Source organism: Curcuma longa, chromosome 9, assembly GCF_044706935.1.
Source record: "Curcuma longa cultivar G26 ecotype Majalengka, Jawa Barat chromosome 9, ITB_CL_G26_1.1, whole genome shotgun sequence".
NCBI classification, from domain to species: Eukaryota; Viridiplantae; Streptophyta; class Magnoliopsida; order Zingiberales; family Zingiberaceae; genus Curcuma; species Curcuma longa.
In genome coordinates this window covers 6959203-6975719 of record NC_133869.1, presented here as the reverse complement: position 1 = coordinate 6975719, position 16517 = coordinate 6959203, and the positions used below count along the sequence as shown (strand labels likewise).

At 36.8% G+C, this 16517-nt stretch overlaps 3 protein-coding genes and 1 pseudogene across 6 annotated transcripts; 2 read left to right on the top strand and 2 right to left on the bottom strand.

Annotated features, from left to right (window-relative positions):
- Positions 1–104: 104 nt before the first annotated feature.
- LOC141835267 (peroxidase RIP1-like) lies at positions 105–1690 on the bottom strand (annotated as a pseudogene).
- A 1536-nt stretch (positions 1691–3226) lies between these two features.
- Positions 3227–6779, bottom strand: LOC141834840 (protein transport protein Sec61 subunit beta-like). 3 transcript variants are annotated; one of them, XM_074722217.1, is made up of 4 exons: positions 5485–5766; positions 4924–4993; positions 3949–4019; positions 3227–3669 (listed from the first exon to the last, which is right to left on the bottom strand). In XM_074722217.1, exon 4 carries the CDS (start codon positions 3564–3566, stop codon positions 3318–3320), a length of 249 nt encoding a protein of 82 aa, XP_074578318.1. In that variant the 5' UTR covers positions 3567–3669; positions 3949–4019; positions 4924–4993; positions 5485–5766; the 3' UTR covers positions 3227–3317. The 3 variants fall into 3 exon arrangements, with proteins under 3 accessions (XP_074578318.1, XP_074578319.1, XP_074578320.1); XM_074722218.1 differs by having other exon boundaries at positions 3227–3571; XM_074722219.1 differs by lacking the exons at positions 3949–4019; positions 4924–4993; positions 5485–5766 and adding an exon at positions 6718–6779.
- Positions 6780–8512: 1733 nt separating this feature from the next.
- Positions 8513–12468, top strand: LOC141835191 (uncharacterized). Of its 2 annotated transcripts, none has more exons than XM_074722621.1 (7): positions 8513–8665; positions 9629–9765; positions 10241–10301; positions 10427–10589; positions 10742–10830; positions 11222–11375; positions 11969–12468. In XM_074722621.1, exons 1-6 carry the CDS (start codon positions 8614–8616, stop codon positions 11338–11340), a joined length of 621 nt encoding a protein of 206 aa, XP_074578722.1. In that variant the 5' UTR covers positions 8513–8613; the 3' UTR covers positions 11341–11375; positions 11969–12468. The 2 variants fall into 2 exon arrangements, with proteins under 2 accessions (XP_074578722.1, XP_074578721.1); XM_074722620.1 differs by having other exon boundaries at positions 10424–10589.
- Positions 12469–13066: 598 nt separating this feature from the next.
- On the top strand, positions 13067–15884 carry LOC141834924 (uncharacterized). Its single transcript, XM_074722319.1, has 2 exons — positions 13067–13499; positions 14808–15884. The coding sequence occupies exons 1-2, from the start codon at positions 13130–13132 to the stop codon at positions 15710–15712; spliced, it is 1275 nt and encodes a 424-aa protein (XP_074578420.1). The 5' UTR covers positions 13067–13129; the 3' UTR covers positions 15713–15884.
- Positions 15885–16517: the final 633 nt, after the last annotated feature.

The following is a 16517-nucleotide window of genomic DNA, read 5'->3' as shown; positions in this document are numbered from 1 at the left end:
TCATTTTTTTCTATTCTAGATGGATACAATAACATAATTTTATTTTCATTAACTAACTATTTTTATTTTTTGAATTAAAAAAAAAGAAGAGTCCTTAAGCAAAATTAACGGAAATTATAAATTATATATATATATTTAAATAATTACATGTAACACAGTGACGTCACGTTCGATACAGAACCAAGACACCTATACGAGTTAACGCATCACACGTTTGGCGGTTGATATTTAAAAATATATGTAAATAAAAAAAAAAAAAATGGAAAATGCCGACCACAAGCACAAGATCAACGCAGAGGAAGCTAAGAAGCGAGCAGAATCATGGGCGGTTGACCACTCGGCAGTTCTCTCGAATCTCTCCTTCGCTCCCTGTCAACGGGCTGATGCTCCCCATCCTCACCATCGCCGCTCCGAACCCCTCCATGAACAAGCCGGCGTCCTCGCTGTACCGCTTCACCAGCCCATCGATCTCGCTCCCGTCCCCCTTGAACAGCTGCTGGTCCGAGTGCAGCAGCCCCTTGTTCTGCGTCAGCATCTGGTAGTACGCCGTGTCGAACGCCGCCGGCGTTTCGTCCAGCTGCGACAGCTCGTCGTCGCCGCTGCCGCCCGGGCCTTAGGGCACTTCGCCTTTAGGGAGCTGGCGAAGTCGGCGTCGATGGTGGAGGTCTCGTTGTAGATCCGGTCGCGGAAGACCTTGCACTTGGCGTATCCCAAGGTGTGCGCTCCCGATAGGAGGACGAGGTCCTCGGCGGAGAGGTTGTGGGCTTCGAACTTGGCGAGGATGTCCGACAAGTCGGATGACGGCGACGGGATGTTGGAGTTCGCGTCGTCTCTACTCGCGTTGGTCGAATCTCGCCGGCCGAGGAGCACATCGTAGGAGATTCCGCCAAGCTGCAAAATCAAGCACACCAGGTGTTCGTCAGAAGTTCGCTGAGGGCATTCTTCACAAAAGGTAAGTCCTTGGCAATCGTTACCGCTACAACTGAGTCCCTAGCCGCAACGGCCAAGATATCGGAACAGGAGACGACATTGCCGAAGCAGACAACGTTCAAAGTGGCCTTGATCTCGTCTATGAGATCGAATCCTCCGACAGAATTGTTGTTCGGCCCCGCTGTCTTCTCTCCCACAATGGTCGGTGAATCATCCAGCAACACCGAACCATCGCAACCCTGCACATCCACCACGCTATCACACAGTTTCCACAGACACACATCGATCTGTTCAAACACTCAAGCTTGCTAGCTGCCTTACATTGACGAAGCAGTCATGGAAGTGCAACCGCACCAGGGCCGCGCCGGTGCGTGGCCGAAAGGTGACGGCCGTCTCCACCATCACCCGGATGGTGGGCAGTGCCTGCGGGCACACTTCGTCGTAGAAGTTCGGCGTGAGCTTCCCCTGGACGTGATGCGCCGCAGGGAGAATGATTGCAGAGATGAAGGTGAAGTACACTGCGCCGAACAACATGTTTGAGCTGGTTGCCATATGAAGCAGTCGACTTGGTGTTGTCAGTGCGAGAAGGTGATTGCGCTTAAATAGGTGTGCATCATGGACGTGATCGGCAACTAGAACCAGTTGTTTAATGAACTTATGAACCTACCGTGTGCATAAAACAAGGTGTGGTTAAGCTCATGGTGCTTGTCGAGGTGGGCTTGAGTTTCTTCTGGGATTCGCCTTCATTGCACCTCTCTCTACCTGTTGTTGATGAGTTTTACAAGTTTTCTTTGAAACTTGGAGCCTTGGGAAATCTTTGTAGATAGACGTTTCTGAATAGGACCAACTTTATCGTGTTAATTGTTTAAAATTTAATTGGGTATGTTTATTATATAGGTTTAACTCGAATAAGTGAAATTTTTGGTTTGAGTTAGATCTTGTTCAATTGGAAAAAGAAAAGGTCCAGCGTTGGTTCAGCTATCCATCTGATTTTTTGAAAACACCTGTAATTGTTTGATTTAGAAAAACTATTCAACTAAGATCCAATTTGATCCGGTTTTATATTAAAAAAATCAATGGCATTTTACTAAACCGCATAAGTTTCGGTATTATTTAAATTATGTATTCAATTTTTATAATATTTGAATCATGTCTGAAATATTTCTTCTCTTTCTTTATTTAGAGATTCATCTATCAATTTCGTCTGAAAATGATTTAAAAATTTTAAATCAAATTAAATTAAAATGAATATATTTTACAAATTTTTAAATTTATAAAAGTTTGATAAAAATTATCATAAAATCATTATTTGACTTAGGACAATCCATTCACCAACATCACTAATAAATTTTTAAGATTTTTTTATTCAAAAAATGTTAAATTTTTAAATTTTTGAATGGTGTAGGTTCATCGGTCAATTTCGTCTAAATGTACTTCAAATTAAAATCAATGTACTTCTGAAAATCTCTTTAATATATCTATGCATTCAAATTTAAATTCGATAGTGTAAATTGAAAGTAGTGAATTTTTGAATTGAGAGAGTAAAAATTTAAAAATGTACTCTTAATTTAATTCACCGTTCTGAATTTATGTTATCAAATTTAAATTTAAAGATATAAATACATTAAATAGATTTTTAGAAATATATTAATTTTAATTTGAAATGATTTAAAATTCTTAAAACCCATCAATCAATTTCGAACGAAATTGACTGATGAATTTATAAAGAAAGAGAAGGATATTTTGGAGGTATAGTACATTTGAAAATTATGAATTTGAATATTATGAAAGTTGAATATGTAATTTAGATAATACTAAAATTTGCTTATGCTAAAACGTCGAAAAAAAATCAGAAAAGTGTTTGAATTATTTAAAATGCCGTGTTGCAAATCAAAAAGATATTGAAGTATTGTCTTGATGATTCAAACATTAGCTCATATTGGATGACATTAAAGAAAAAAAAAAGAACGAAATATTCTATCTTATTTGATCTATTTTTTATTTTTATTTTAATGATATTAATTTTAATTTTTTAATTATCTCTAAATTAAGATATCAATATTTCAAAATTTATATTTTTGTCAGAAATTTTATTTTATACAATTACTGGAACCTGGCTGTGGCATGCAACTTGACACTGCCCAGCAATTTATCCCTTGTTCCTTATTTTATAGATATTTGTCCACAAATGAATCAATTTCTTAACACAGAGTTTACATCCGAATCTAGCAAGATTATAGAAAAGATTGTAGAACACAATGTTAATCCAAAGGAAATTTCACCATGTCTTTTAATGATCAGCTCACATTATGACAAAATAGCCAAACTTGATCAGTAATCTAAGAAGAGTACACACACCTTGGAGATTTTCTGAAAACAGTGAAACTCTACTGCCGAGCCAAATAAAGCTTACCAAAAACATGAAGAAGAGAAACAAGGGCAATGAACCCAATGCTCATGAAGAGAACAGTATTAGGAGACATCTTGGCCCCAGTAGCATCATCAGTGTAGAACTGAAGCATGGTGCCGGCACCTCCGCCAGCTGCAGCACCACCTCCACCGCCTGTCCTCCGCCTGCGCAAGCTGGCAGCTGCTGCTGCACTGCCTCTGGGTGGTGCTCCACCATCGGCAACCATATTGACTGTGCATCAACGAAGAAGAAGAAGAAAAAGTGTCACGCCCCGGGAGACGGCTGTCCGAAAATTTCGGCAGCATCTCCCCTGTAACAATTGCAATTCCCTGTATACATATATAACAATAAGGCCAATACAGCCTATCCATAACAATCTATGAATTTATAACGATAGATAAACAAAATAAAGTAACAACAATGTCACATACGAATGCACACCATAAGATAAATATCAACATATAAGATGATCCACACTCTAGCATAGAAAACATATTCGATAGGAATACCAAAGAGAAAACCTGCGGAAACAACCAATGTACCGAATCCAAATACTACAATGAAAGTAAACACCAAGAGTACGATAACAAAACAACCATACAGAATACCATAAGCGAACTAAAACCAACTTTGTCGCCAGGGGGACTAGCAACACGGCTCTCTCCAGATAGACATCAACCTGAAAGAAAAACATATAATCCAACGGAGTGAGTTCAATGAACTCAGCGGGTATATAGTGGACATGTATAGTAAACTATCCCTAGCAGTAATAGTCATGCATGTATAATCTACTGAAGGTAATAAGAATGCATAACTGAAAAACAAAAGAAGTGCACATACTAGTACCCGATAACCATGTAAAGTAGTCCATAACAAATATATAAGCCTCCTGTAAGTGCATGTCAAACATGTGCAATAACCAAATACAGTAAACATAACCAAAGGCAAGTGTAATCATGCAATATGCAACATGTAGATATGACATGTCCTGGTCACCCTGATGCCCGTCTGATCCATCACCCATATGTGAGGTCGCGTGGGAACTATGCCCGTCTGATCCATCACACTCAAATGGTGAGGTCGCGTGGGAACTGTATCATACCCGTCTGATCCATCACCCATATGTGAGGTCGCGTGGGAACTATGCCCGTCTGATCCATCACACTCAAATGGTGAGGTCGCGTGGGAACTGTATCATACCCGTCTGATCCATCACCCATATGTGAGGTCGCGTGGGAACTATGCCCGTCTGATCCATCACACTCAAATGGTGAGGTCGCGTGGATATGGTGGTGACCTCTGTGCACTCTGACGTCACTGCTACTGCGTGACCGAGTGGACAGAATGCTGGCCAGCATGTAATAATGCAGAGATGCTACGTAACCATAGTATATGCAACAGAAATAAGATGACATATATCCAATGAACAGTAAATCTATCAAGATGCTAATATGCCAAATGAATAGTAGATAACAGCATGGTACCAATAACAAGAGGTGATAAATGCTCAACATAGACATATGTAAGCAAACAAAATTACTGCCAGTAATAGTAATCTATACATATCACAATAAAATACCCGCCTTCCGAATGTGATCCGTATCAGCAAAGAACCTCCGTCTAGAAATCCGACTCAAAGTCCTGAACCAACCCCTGGAGGATCAGAATTCCATGGTGAGAATTTATCTAGAATTATTAACTGTTGTTGGATTTAACCCACCCAGCATATTTGTCCCAATACACGTAGCATGCTTAAATGTTTGCCAAGTACAATACCCAACTAGAAGAAGATAATACTTACTGTAAAACAAATCTAGAATATAAATAATTATCCAATCTTCTTATACTGAATGAAAAATTGGGATAAACTCTAGCAACCTCTAGTTATTCATTCTTCAATTGTTTTCCAAGCCTAGACTTGCATATGAGGGGTTAAATATAGATTTGGTGGCTGTCAGCATTCCACAACCTATAGTAACCATGAAAAATGACTCAGTTCATTAACTCCCTCAGAGAATCCAACGTCAAAGAAATCCCAAGCCCTTACTAGCTAAAAACAACATATACTTTTGATGACAAGAGAGCATCAAGACTTGATGAGCTGGGCTGTGAACGAATCCAAATAGAAAACCCAAAAACCTTACCTTGGTTTGAAGCCCTAAGACTTGCCCACCGATGAAGGAAGGTGATGGCTCGCTGGGCTGTGAACGGCGACACGATGGCTGAGGGTTGTGGCTAGGGCACGGAGGAGAGGCGGCGGCAAGCGATGGCGTCGGCTGTGCAGAGGGGAAGCGATGGCGATCGGAGCGACCGCAGGAAAGGGAAAAGTTGTCGCGATCGACTGGAGAAGAAGGAGAAGAGGAGTGCTGCATCGCGATCGGCCAAGAAAGAAGAAGAGGAGGCGAAGCGGCTGTCGGTTTCGGCGAATAAAGGGGGAAAACGCTCGTGCGTTTCCAGGCGGAAGTGGAGGAGTCGCACGAGGGGCAAAGTTAACGGATTCCTAATGGGTTTCGGTTTTAAATCCGAAATCCATTACTTCATTTTTTTTTTAAATCACCGTATTTTACAAAAAGTTTCAGTTCTAAAGAAAATTTCAGTCACTATGAAAATAAGAGCTAAGATGCATGTTATTTTCTCTATACATCTTCCTAGCAACGTAGTTGAACATCAATTGTTCCAATCTTAGCAGGAGGCAAAATTATCAAAATAAGATTCTTGAAAGTACAAATCTAATTGGATATTTGTTTTGCTGAATGAAAAGGCATGATACAATTCAAATAGCTTTCTAAATCACCACAAGACACGCTTATAGAATATGCCATTGTGATAATTTTATACACACAAGATGATGTTTTAGACATCTACGAGGTAAAATTTTTAAATTAGTTTGCAAAAAGACACCAAATTCGTATTATAATGCCCAACTCAGTACAATAAAAAGCTGTCTCAATGAGAAATTTACATTTGCAGTGAATAATGACTGATGCACCATGAAAATATTGCAGGGCAGGCAATTAGTCGGCAAATGAAGAATAATAACACCAAAACCAGTCAACGCCAGCGCACAATCTCATCACGATCGCCCATTTTTTACCCCGTAAAAATAATCAATGTGCTAGGAGGGCTTGCAGACCAAACTAGGCGTCTGGGGTTACAGATCGGAGAAAGCAATCCAAAGATCGTTTCTAGTTCAGGACTAAAAGAGACCTTATTTGATTTACACGGCAAAAAAGAATAGGTAATCCATTAAAAATTGGTGGATTCGGTATAATCATCGAGATTTCGCACGCGAGGAAAAAGAACAAAAATTGAGTAAGATCGTGAATTCGTGGTGGTGGAAGAAGTATGCATAAGGATCTGGCAGGAAAAACGTATACCTTGAGAAGCTTGAGCCGCTCAGAAGCTAGGGTTACCTAGTGCGACGTCGCCGATGACTGATCCATGGATATTTGGTAAGCGTGTATTTATTCAACTTGCAGACCGTTCGGCCGCCATGAAGATGAAACAAAATCAAGGGTTTTTTTTTTTCTCATTTTGATTTGAACGTTGCAGACCGCACGTTTTTTCGACAATTTATTATACCTTAGAATCATTTTAAATCAAAATTATTATATTTAAATCATATTCTCTCACTTAGATTTTATAATTTATATTGAGATATATAAATTTTTAAAATTTTTACAATCTTAATATAATTGGGTACAAATTCGTTAAAGGATCTAAGTCTATCGTATTTACTCACAAATATCGCTAGAGTATTCTTAAGACTCTTCTATATTAGATCATGTCAAAATTTAAAATTTTGAACATTATAGAATCATGAGCGATGATCAAATTCATTGATAACTTTAAAAACTTTAAAATCATTTTAAATTAAAATTATTACATTTATGACCGTCTCTTGAGTATAACAATACTCTTAATTAGACTTGGATTTCATAATTTAAAATTTTCACAATTTTAAAATAATTTGGATCAATCTCTAGGTTGTGGACTCTAAATTTAAGAACATGATTACACTAGGATTATTACATTTATGAAGTTTTTAAGGCCAGCACTAAATTTTGATAAAAACTTGTTAGTGACCTTATAATATTTAAAATTTTAAAAATTTGACATGATTTCAATCAAGAGAGTCCTAAGAATATTTTGATAGTATTAATGAGTAAATATGACAGACCTTGGTCATTTAACGAGTTTATGTTAAATTATCTTAAGGTTGTGAGTCCTAAAAACACTTTGATAGTATTGATCAGTAAATATGATGGACACTTGCCTAGCTAGCCAGTGCAGGGCTACATTGGGCTGGAGCCCAATGCAACCTATAATAATTTTTAATTTAATATATGAAATTAAAATTTAAAAATTTAAAATAATTTAGTTCAGTCTTACTAATTAGTCCAAGACAGTTGAGGATTTTGATTATGTCATTGATGGCAATCCTATATCTTTTAATGAGTTACGTTGAATTATTTTAAAATTGTGAACTCTCCACGTTATAAAATGTAGATTATAAAATCTAAGTTTGAAGGCATTAAGAGATTTTCAAAAGTATAATAGTCTTGGTTTGAAATGATTTTGATATTCTTAAGATCACTAGTGAATTTTAACTAAACTGAATAATTTTAAAAATATCAAAATCGTTTCAAACTAATTTCATTATATTTCTTATATTATCCTAAGTATAATCGTTTGTGAATCTTTAAAATTGATACAACTTTTTGAGAATTATATAAGGATAAAATAATCAATTGATAAATTATAAATAATTGACTATTGATCATAAATCAAGTACAATAAATTTAGAATTCGATCGATAAACTCAACTTTAATCGACTGCTCACAAAGAAAGAGACTATATGATTTTGTAAATATAAAAAGTAGGATACACATTTAGGATTATTAATGCGGGGAAACTGAATATGCAGTTCAGTAAATTGCTGAAATTCCTTTTAGGGTTTAAATATACAATTTTCATAAGCTTGATATAAAAACATCTTGATTCCACAAAGATAAAATTGTTAATTTATAAAAAAAATAGAGGATTTCAAGGATCTCTTGGAACTTAGAGGTCCTTCAAGTAAATTTCCCAACTAGTCAAAAGGCCCAAAATTTGCTTATTTGGATCTTGCGCCGGCGGTCCAGTCCATTAAAAAACCCGACGAACAATTCAACTCTGGCTTTCCTCGTGGAATGGTAGGTTCTGAGAGATGTCATGAGACGCTCCGATCGCGAAACCTAGTTCCGTCCAATTTCTGGTTGATCGCTAGAGAATGAGCTCCAGGCCCTCAAATTTCACGTTTAAGCTCGTCCTCCTCGGTGACGGTAACTCCAATTTCCCCTTCGAATCGATTGGATGAAGCAGCCGTGTTTGATACTTTGGACTGCAAGCTCGTTCGGTTCTGACTTTTTTTTTCTTCCCTTTTAAGACGTTTTTAGCATTAAGCAATCGAGGGGAAATATCTTGTTTTAGAAACGCCAATTTCGACGGATGTGAAGTAACTGTGTAATTCTTGTTGGTTTAAGTCGAGGGTTGGATTGGAGTTTGTTTATCTATGATCTGCATACATATGCCCCATGCGATTATTAATTATAAAAAAACAGTCTTCTTATGCATTAGGTGGATATGGCAATAACTAGCAACGATTCGTTCAACTATGAAAATTGGAATTTTTTTTGGTGTGAATATCACAGCGTTTATCCATCTTTGAATTATGTGTCAATGTTGAGAAATCTTTGAATACAAGTAATGAAAAGTGTTGCGAGAAGATAGAAAATCTCATTATTATTTTTAGGAAGTTTTATTTCTCAAGGCATTATGATTCAAGGGCAGACTTTCTCATTAATGCAGTCAATATGTTCGCAATCTTGTTCGACTTGCCTACCACTCAGTTGCATATCCTATATCCCAATTCTGCTATGTGGCTTTTCAGGAGTTGTTATTGATCAGTTAAGACTGAAACTTAGTTTCTAGAATGTCAATAGAAACCATATGTTTCCAGACATTTAGATACAAATTTGAGGAATAAAAGAGGGTAATAAAGAAAGAGACTATTCTGGAACGACTTATTGCATTTACTGATAAAGGTATCAATGTATCATATTGAAATGGGAACACTGAAGATTGCATATTGCATAACTCTCTATTGCTCATGAATAAAGTGTTGGAATATACATGCTGATACTAACACATAAAGGACTTTTAATTGGAAAATCATGATGCAGTGTTTTGTAATTAAAAATGTTTTTCCTATTTTGTGTGTGTCATCTGGTGATCTGTCTTCTTAGGTCGAGTTGGGAAAACTTCCCTTGTTTTAAGATATGTAAATAATGTTTTCTCTGAGAAGCAAGAAGCTACAGTGCAAGCTTCCTATTTGACAAAGCGCGTTGTCGCTGGAGGTGTGCCTATTACCTTGTCTATATGGGTGCGTTTTCTTCTCATGGTATCTTACATTAATTTGTTTTTCAACAACACTCTTTGCTAGTATTGAAGATGTTTATTGTAACATGACTTGTTAAATTTGCTCCTCAACACAGATATTTTACATGTTGCTTTTTTTGATAATTAAAACAACGAATGTTAGTGCTTGCCAGTCTTCACCACTTATTTGGGTTTATACATCACAATTTTTTAGAAGTGCATGCCATTGTTGGGCATTGATTTTTAATTAAATATAATGTTCCTTACATTCTCCATACTTTCTTGGGGGTTTTCCAAATATTTAGCTTTTATATTCTTAAACATATGACATTTGTTTTCTGCTTACAGATTTCTTTTTCTGTTTTCCATAATTTTTAAATCTCCAAATCTACTTTATCTAGACTAGAGAAGTATATGATGAAACCAGTATGTCTTAATACCTACTATCCTGTCATAGTCTCATTAATTTCTCCATACAGGATACAGCTGGACAGGAGCGTTTTCATGCCTTGGGACCTATATACTATCGTGATGCAGATGGCATGTATCTACAATCTCATTCTTTGGCTCATTGATGGGCTACAATTTATGGATTCATGCAATTTTCTTGTTGGTCTTTGAATTGACTAAAATCATAAATTGTCTTTTATTTGTGATTGCAGCAGCCCTTTTAGTATATGATATTACAGATAGTGATACTTTTGTTCGAGTTAAGAAATGGGTGAAGGAACTTCAGCAGATGGCATCAAAGGATATAGTCATGGCCATTGCAGCAAATAAAAGTGATTTAGTCAGATCAAAGAAGTATGATACTCAAGAAGCTGAAAGGTATGCATGAAAGTAATTGTTTGCTTTTCATGATAATAAGTTGTTGTGTGGTGAAGCGTCTAGGCTTACCTCATTTAACAAAGATACTATATAAGAATTTATTATAATTTCTTCCATTTATTATTTCATCAATTGATCTCTGTTTAATGCAGCTATGCAACATCTATTGGTGCAAAGCTTTTTGTCACATCTGCCAAATTTGGGACAGGAATAGATGAAGTCTTTCATGAAATTGCAACACGTAAGTTGCTCATTTTCAACATTAAGACCAAATAAAGTTTAAATGAATATCAAGAATTCAGATAGATGGAAACTTCAGGGAAAGTTTACATGCTAAAGGCTGTAATGCCAGAGGCCTCGACGTTTGAGTTTCATCTTTTATCAAGCTAGGTCATTTACATGTTTTCTTATGTAGGTGTCGATGAGTCAATGTTCCTGCTGCCATCAGACTGGATATGATGATTTGTTTTTTTTTTACCATATTCATCACTAAAATTAGGTGGTCAATTTTCCAGTGATGATTGATTTGATACTTTATTGTTAAACCTTTTAAGGATTGGATTTCTATGTTCCTGTATTAATTTCATCGATCTTCTTAGATTTCAATGAGCTATTCTTTTGGTCAAATGCAGGATTGTTGCAGAAGAAAAAAGACAGTAACGAAGGCTTGTTGCCTGTTCCACCAAGAAAGGGGATTATTATTGTAGATGATGAACCTGAGCAAAAACCTCCACAGAGATGTTGTTCATAGCAACAGGATTGTAAAATTTTTATAAGCAATTTTAGGTATTTTATCATTATCCATATATGGCTGCTTCTATATGATCAGAGGAAAAGAAATTTACTTGCACGTTGTGGGTAGCAAAAACATCTAGAATCTTTAGTCCTTCATTGAATCTGGTTTTACAACATCAAAATTTTCCCTATAGGAGATTACAAATGATATTGATCATGCTATTTTGGTGTCTAGATCTCCTTCATGTTTAGAAGGAATACTCTTGTTTATCAAAGTTGATATACATACATTTTTTGTCATACCAGTTTGAAAGTTGAGACCATGACAAATATGTACATTAAGCAAGAAAGAGGGAGACCAAATAACACTTAGTTAGCAACGATAAAATAGGATAAAATTCATTTAAATATAAAGCCAAATTACGAGAATGATCCATATAGTTGACTCCATTTAGTGTGATAAAGGTTTGGTTGTTATTGTTGTCGTACCAGTTTGAAAGATCTTACTAGATCTTGCTTCATTATTCCTCACTATTGATACTTCAGTTTTGAATATTGAATCCATTGCCTGATGGATGCATCAAATATGTTCAGATGTTCTACATCATAATTTTATCTGCTTCTGAATTCCAATATTCTTCCAGGTCCACAAGACACTGCTTCCGTTGATTATGAAGGAAGAATAGAGCTGAGCAACTGGTTCTACGCATGATGATTGATGTGGATACAAATACTTCACAATGTTTAGTTCGTCAAAAGCTTATTCCTCATACAGATTGGCCAGGTTTTCGCAAGCAGATTTAATTGTTGATTTCTAGTGGAACACAAACTGTACGTGTAGTCCACTGGGTAACTCGAAGTGTTGCCATTATTCTTTACACTTTGGAAGCAACATCCTTGGAACTTCGAACTTAGTTTGATGGCACATATCATTAAATTAAATTCTAGCTTGCAAAATTATACAGATATACCTTTGTTGTGTTGTTTGTGATCGATCACAAACAATTAAAAAGCAAACATGGCGTGTTGGTGTTGCTCAAGACCACTATATCTAATGGCGATGGCTGGTTTTTAAGAGGTTGCCATCGTTCTTGTATATCTTGTATCTGATTGTTATTAGCATTTCTACTAATCCTTTCTCCAATGAATTTGCATTGTTAACGAAGTAGAAGTGTTGAAACTTTACGGATATATATATATTTTTCATTTTTCGTGTGGGTTGTTGTTAAATACTCCAATCTTATTTTTTCTCAAACAATCAAGATTTAAAATTCAAGCATACGATATTTGAATAATTATTTATGTTAGGATATCACATCAAGAGTCATTTTACTTTTTTTAATTTATTAATCGTTGTAAGTTAGATATTTGATATTAAAAAAAATTTAAGTTTTTACTAATCAAGTAGTTCTTCTCATGGGAATCATTTATTATACAACATGTTATATATAATAAATGTACAAACTTATTGGTAAATAATATTAAATATCCTTAAAAATAACAAAGCGTAGCTCAGATTATTATATATAATTTATATTTACACAAATGATATGATTTATTTATAACATAATTAATTAATGGTTTTGCCTGAAGCTTTCGAAAGATATATACAAAATAATAATTGTGTAAATATTTTTAAACGAATATTAACGGCAATCAACTACCGTGGATCTGACGCTCGAGCGAACGGACCACCGAACCCGAACGAATTAAGAACCGCGAGTAGGGTTAGGGTTCCGCATCGGAACTCTAAATTGCCCAATTTAACCCGATCCGGCGATCGCTCTTCGTCCCCGAAGATCCCCATGGCGCCGGCGAAGCTGGACGGCGGCGAGTGGCTGCAGGAGGGGATGAAGGTCTGCATTAATGACGCCCTCACCGACGACGAGCTCCGGGCAGTGCTCAGCCGGCTTGAGAAGGAGGAGGAGAGGGATCTGTTTGGGCTCGTCTGCAAGCGATGGCTCCGCCTGCAGAGCTCTGAGCGACGCCGCCTCCGAGCCCGCGCTGGCCCTGCCATGCTACGCCAGATGGCCGACCGGTTCCAGGGGATAGTGGAGTTAGATCTCTCGCAATCCGCCTCAAGGTCGTTCTACCCTGGCGTTACTGATTCGGATCTTGCTGTCATCGCTGCAGGATTCCGGGTTCTGCGTGTTCTCGACCTCCAAAACTGCAAAGGTGAGGCTTTTATTTTACTCTTTGGAATTTTTTTAGCCTTCAGTTTATCTTTGGTTTCGTGGTCTATATCTTGATTGGGAATGTCTGTTAACTGGATCTTAATGTCTCCACTGAAAAGATGTTGACCTTACCTTGAACGGTTGTCCAATCCATTACTTTCACGAAGCTTCAATATTGCTTTTGGCAATCGATGGTGGTGGATTAAGAATATTTGTGGTTTTTCTATCATCAATTGATTCTAGAAAATATTGGTATTATAGGTCCCCTGTTTTTAAAAAAGAAAAAAAAAACTTTGCCAACCTCAATTTTGGCACTTGCAATGATGGCTATTTGGTCATGACAATAGATATTTTGTTTTTAAGCTAAGCTAATCTTGTTTTCTGAAGTATTCTTGTTTATTCAGACTTTTAGTATTCATGAATGATTTCTATATGCAATTCTTTGGTAAGAAACAAGTGTAAATTTGGTATCAAATAAGTTTTAGCACTCCAATGTGCCTTGGTATCATATACCACTTGTGGTGGATTTGAGAAATAAGATATGGATGCAAACACAACAATGCTCAATGTACAGAATGCTTGTGAGAGCATAAGGCACCAATATGCAATGTACTCATAGGATTCCAACTAAGAGGAAAGGGTTCTTCTTAATAGCTAAGATATCCCTATTTGGAGTTCTCGCTCTCATTCTCGCCTGCTCGGTCTCGCTAGCATGGTAACTCATTAAAGAATAACCCCCATCACCTAGACATTTTGAACCTAAATCACCTTAATCAAGACTCTTTGAGGCTTCACTTGGCCTCTCATTTTTGGCACAATTCTAGACCCAAATCTCTAAAATTAAGTTTAGATGTTTCACAAATATACCACTAGACCTTTGCAAATAAGCTCCTCAAAACTTATTTAAAGTCAGTTTAAATTAACCCAAATAAATTTGAGGAAATTAAATATACAATATAAAATTTCTACAAAAAAAAAAATCAAGGCATGACTCTTCCTATAATCTACTTTATAATTTTTAACAGTTATACCTTATATGAAAATGCTTGGGATTCATATGATTTGAGCACTCTTAGATTATTCTGGCAAATTTTGTTATTGTTATGTCATATTCTGTTTGTATTCATGTCATCATTCTTGTTTTTTATTTCCATTGACATACATTTTTTGGTCAGTTTTAGTTTATTATATTAAAAAGCAGCATAAAATCTTTTTTTTACTTCTATCAGGGTTGACGCTACCAAGAAAACAAAATAATGTTTTTCGATTTTGATAGGCTAATGTAAGTTGTTATCCTTCCGTGCTAAAGGTGTCACTGATGTCGGGATGACGACTCTGGGAAATGGTCTGCCAACCCTCCAGTCACTAGATGTTTCCCAGTGTAGAAAAATTACAGACAAAGGAATGGTGGCAATTGCTCTAGGTTGCTCAAATATGAGAAAACTGCACTTAGCTGGATGCAAATCTGTGACCGATGAATTGTTAAAAGCTCTAGCTAAGAGCTGTTCGCACCTTGAAGATCTAGGATTGTCTGGATGCAACAACATAACAAACACTGGAATCTCAACTCTTGCTGATGGCTGTCGATATATCAAGTTTTTGGATGTTAGTAAATGCTCCAAAATTAGTGATGTTGGAGTTTCCAAAGTTGCTGAGGCTACATCATCATCACTGAAGATTCTCAAATTGTTGGACTGTTCCAAAGTCAGTGATAAATCTATCTTTTCCTTAGCTGGCTTCTGCCATAACCTTGAAACTATTGTCATAGGCGGGTGCCGAGACATCTCTGATGAATCTATAACATCCATATCACTTGCTTGTAGCGAAAGCTTAAGGAGCTTAAAGATGGACTGGTGCTTAAATATCACAGACTTATCGTTGAACTCTGTGCTGTCAAACTGTAGGCATCTTGTGGCTCTTGACATAAGTTGTTGCGATAAGATAACCGGTTCAGCATTCCTGACACAGGAAGTTTCAGCATTTGAGTTGCAACTGAAGGTTTTGAAGATGAGTAGCTGCATGAGACTCTCAGTTGCCTCTGTAGGTTCGGTACTGCGATCTTGCAAGTATCTTGTATACCTTGATCTGAGATCGTGCCCACAAATTACAAGACAAAGCTGCGAGCAAGCTGGGTTGCTGTTTCCTGAGTGCTGTAAAACAAATTATGATGGTAGTTTAAGCTTAAGCGAACCTATGGTTGATACCTTCTTTTAGGATGTGATATTTACTTCCATATCAGGTTTTCATGGGCAAGCTAAGACAATGATCAACTGCCAGTTGCTACCTTTATTTACTTCAGCTCTCGTTATGTTTATTGTAAAGAAAGAACTTTTCATCGTCTCTTTGCAACTCTATATTAATAAAGCTGGGCATATCAAGCTGTAAATTGTTAGAATTGCATATCTTTTGGCTATCATGGTACCTGTAGATGATTTGTTGGAGCAGTAAATAGAGGGTCAGATTATGTAAGTGTCTCAAACACTTCTGGATTATTGAGCTGGAGTGATGAAATAGAGTTGTTGAAGTGGATAAAGATTAAACGACTGTGACCAATCCACGTCCTCCGCCAGCAGCCCCGCTGCCCCGCGATCGAGCCTCGTACACCGACTCCACCACGGCCTTCGCCGTCGACGCCATCGTGATCGATCGATCGTCAGCCTCCGGATTCGATTGATTAGCAATGTGATTCGAATAATCAAGGTATGGAAATGGAACGAAGTGATTCGAGGGAAGCAAGGGCCAAATTTATAGTCCCTTCCTGAGAAGGGCAAGGGCCTTCTGTTGTAAATTTAAGAAGTAATTTTACTTTACTGCTAAAGTTAATCAGTTTATTGGAAACTTTTCATTTTTGCCCATCGATTTTACTGTATTTTGAAATGCTCTAGAGTTTATAATCATCAAAATACTCCTAAAATTTTTATTATTTAGTATTTTACCCTTGTAATAACTCTCAGTCTCACTCTCAGCTATAATTTTAAGGTGATTACCTCCACTCTAAACAGATACTTAAGAAAATAAT

Excerpts from the sequence above, each read along its gene's own strand:
- LOC141834840 (XM_074722219.1), bottom strand. The coding sequence starts at position 3,566 with ATGGTTGCCGATGGTGGAGCACCACCCAGAGGCAGTGCAGCAGCAGCT.
- LOC141835191 (XM_074722620.1), top strand. The coding sequence starts at position 8,614 with ATGAGCTCCAGGCCCTCAAATTTCACGTTTAAGCTCGTCCTCCTCGGT. Across the intron at positions 8,666-9,628 it reads GCTCGTCCTCCTCGGTGACG|GTCGAGTTGGGAAAACTTCC; the intron begins GTAACTCCAATT and ends CTGTCTTCTTAG. Across the intron at positions 10,302-10,423 it reads ATACTATCGTGATGCAGATG|CAGCCCTTTTAGTATATGAT; the intron begins GCATGTATCTAC and ends TTGTGATTGCAG.
- LOC141834924 (XM_074722319.1), top strand. The coding sequence starts at position 13,130 with ATGGCGCCGGCGAAGCTGGACGGCGGCGAGTGGCTGCAGGAGGGGATG. Across the intron at positions 13,500-14,807 it reads CGACCTCCAAAACTGCAAAG|GTGTCACTGATGTCGGGATG; the intron begins GTGAGGCTTTTA and ends TCCGTGCTAAAG.